At 33.6% G+C, this 3,287-nt stretch overlaps 1 protein-coding gene across 1 annotated transcript; it reads left to right on the forward strand.

The window, feature by feature from the left end:
- The first annotated feature begins 266 nt into the window (after positions 1–266).
- LOC141677919 (NADH dehydrogenase [ubiquinone] 1 alpha subcomplex subunit 13-A) lies at positions 267–3,063 on the forward strand. Its single transcript, XM_074484043.1, has 3 exons — positions 267–561; positions 2,514–2,585; positions 2,674–3,063. The coding sequence occupies exons 1-3, from the start codon at positions 347–349 to the stop codon at positions 2,816–2,818; spliced, it is 432 nt and encodes a 143-aa protein (XP_074340144.1). The 5' UTR covers positions 267–346; the 3' UTR covers positions 2,819–3,063.
- The last annotated feature ends 224 nt before the right edge of the window (positions 3,064–3,287 follow it).

Consider the following 3,287-nt stretch of genomic DNA (forward strand, 5'->3'; position numbering starts at 1 on the left):
ATAGCTAGCAATTTACCCATTTAAGCTCAAATATATTATTTTTTTCATATTTTATCACAGAAATACCTTTTATTTCTAAAAATATATTTATGTTAAAATATAATTATTAATAAATCATGTCATTTAAAAAATTTAAAATGTAATATCATTTAATTCAAAATAATGATATAATATTAAAAGTTTTAATTCAAATAAAATTAGCAAATCATAGAATCCAAATACTAAGAAAGAAAAGGGAAAAGGAAAATTAAAAAACCGGACCGAACCAGACCCGGCCACCAAGTCCAAATATCATTTCTCTGCAAATACACACACATTTCAGATTCACACACACAAACACACAAGAATGACGGAGGCAACAATCAGGAACAAGCCAGGAATGGCGAGCGTCAAGGACATGCCTCTTCTTCAAGACGGTCCACCACCGGGCGGGTTCGCTCCGGTTCGGTACGCCCGTCGGATCCCTAGTAAGGGTCCGAGTGCTGTTGCTATCTTCTTCGCTGCTTTTGGTACCTTCTCTTGGGGTATGTATGAGGTCGGCAAGGGTAATAAGATCCGAAGGTACTCTTTCTATTTTCCCCCAATTTATTATTATTTTTATTTGTTTGTAATTTGCGGATTTTTCTCTCTTTTTTTTCTGTTAATCCTAGGTTAATTTGTGTTTCGAGCTCGTATATGGTATAACTGTTTTTAATAGAAAGTATTGGGACGGGATAATTTTATTAATTTATCGGGGTTAAGAGTTTGCTCTATGTATCGAGAAAATGTGTTAGTTTATTTGAATTAATTATTGTAGGAGTGGATGTAGTTATTTGTGGTGGATGATTGAATGTTGTATAGTTTATTTTGTGAATTCGTTTGTCTGGCTTGGTTTAGTTGAAAAAACACAGTAAATCTGCAGATTGATTTAATCAGTGTTTTCAAAAGTGTGCACTACATATATATGACACTTTGTCTTGTTTCGAGCCTAGGTCTCAGTTCTTATAATTGTTTATAGCCTACCAGTGTCATTTGATATACATGTGAAATGTAAATTATGCAATAAACCGAAGTAATTTTAGATAAACTAGTACATCATTTGTTGAAGTCTTACCTATGTAAAAATATAAATTCTTTTAACTTGTGTGCCTCACTCTTGCACCTCATGCCTAGGCTCCGTGAGGTTTTGTGCCTCGGTGTGCCTAATGCCTTCGACAACACTGTGTTCAATTCATATACTTCAATCTTGAGCATATTCATGAAAATTTCAAATTATTTAGTATTTTCCAAGATATGCTGCTCAATTTTCCTTGCCGAATATTTAATTGATCCTCCATATATACAGCTTTTTTGGTTGGCGAAGGCACGAGAACTGATGCAAATGATCATTTAATTGTTTTTATTGGAGTGATGAATTAAAAAGTTCGAATTTAGTGATGCTAGGATCACATGGAGAGCTCTTATAACATTGTTGTAATCATATATGAATATTATTATGTATAGGTTTAGTTATGCTTAATCGAATAAGAACTATTAGGAGCCTAAGACACAAGAAATCAAGAGATGAAAACAGAAATTCCATCATTCACTCACATTTTTATTCAATAGGATTTCTTCTTAAATCCTATCATTTATATAAGGATGAATCTGAAGCACCATAATTGAGTAGACAGTTACTACCAACATAACAGAACTTTCCGCCGAAGTGTCTACAACAGAATCTCAATTATTTTAGCTTTCAAATCATTTTAATAACAGCACAGTATGATTTGTAAATTAGAATACACGCTAATTAGGGTTCCCCAGTTTGTTTACATTGTGCAATATCTACTTGATCTGTTTAATATGGGGGTGTGCCAATAAAACTTTAAACTTGGTGCTTTTTAAAATTTCGATTTGGAGAATGATACCGCAATTTATACATATGTAATGAACTCTTATGAAGTCGGTGCAGAAAGTATGTAGGTAGAGTATGGCGTGTGACAATTAAAGCCATCCATGAAGAGGCTCAGAATTTATATATTTATGGGTTGTCAGTTTGAATTATCTATTTAAAACACAGCTTATAAAACTTTAAATTGTAGTGGCAATTGGTATTAGCTGTTCAATATTATCTTCCACCATATTTGACAAGGGGAAGAAATATTTAATGCTAATATAGTTGTATATAAATAACTAATCTATAAAATTATCTAAAACACTTCGAAATAAATGTTGTAATACTCTGTTCTGCATCATTATCAGTCGTAGACATTTACTTGCATAAAAAAACGCAGGGAAAAGGAAGATCTTGTTCGCTAGCACTGTCACGATAACATATATTACTAAAATTTCTCCATACAGGTTAATATGATGCCATTTTGATAACTCAGCTAGTAATATGATGATTACTAAATGTGTCTTTACTATCTCACAATCATCGCATTATATGACTTCTGATCCCAGCCGCTACTACTGCAGTAAGATGAGTAATACTATTGAGATTATATGATTATGATTATGAACAATATTCTAAATATAAATTGATTATGTAGAGCAATTAAGGAAGAAAAGTATGCTGCTCGCAGAGCGATCCTACCCATGCTTCAAGCTGAAGAGGATGAAAGGTAGATATAATTCGTTCTCAACAGTTCTCCACCCTGTATAACTCCTTGAATAGTTTTCCCATATTCTACTGCATGGGCTTTTCTTTAGGTTTGTGAAAGAATGGAAGAAATATCTCGAGGAAGAGGCCCGGATTATGAAGGATGTCCCTGGTTGGAAGGTTGGTGAAAGTGTCTACCACTCTGGACGGTGGATGCCTCCTGCAAGTGGTGAGCTTCGTCCCGAAGTTTGGTAAAATATGACTGGATTTCTTACTACTGTTCATTCTGGGGGTCTCGTACCTGTCAAGGGCCACTAGTCTCCTCTTTCATTAAGAGCTAATTGACATATGGCCTGGTGTTTCTAGCAAATAAGAAAAAGTATGTTATAACTTTTACTTGTGTCAAATTTTGCGACACTGTTTGTAACTTCGTATTTAAACGGGTTCGCCGCTACCATTCCATATAATGTCGAAATGTGAAGAACTTGTACTTGGTGTTATTGGTTAAAGTTAAAACTGTATTTTTAATTTTTATTAATTTTAAAATTGAAAATGTTTCTTGTTATATGTTTACCTGGATCCTACTACTTTGCAGGACTTTTTAGTAAAATACCCTGCACTAGGATAACATGGTCCGTTGTATTTTTTTGTAGATAAAAAACATGGCAGGGTTATATGTTTATGTATATTGATTATTGATTGGAAAAGACACGGTAATTAAATC

This window comes from Apium graveolens, chromosome 8, assembly GCF_009905375.1.
Source record: "Apium graveolens cultivar Ventura chromosome 8, ASM990537v1, whole genome shotgun sequence".
Lineage (NCBI taxonomy): Eukaryota > Viridiplantae > Streptophyta > Magnoliopsida > Apiales > Apiaceae > Apium > Apium graveolens.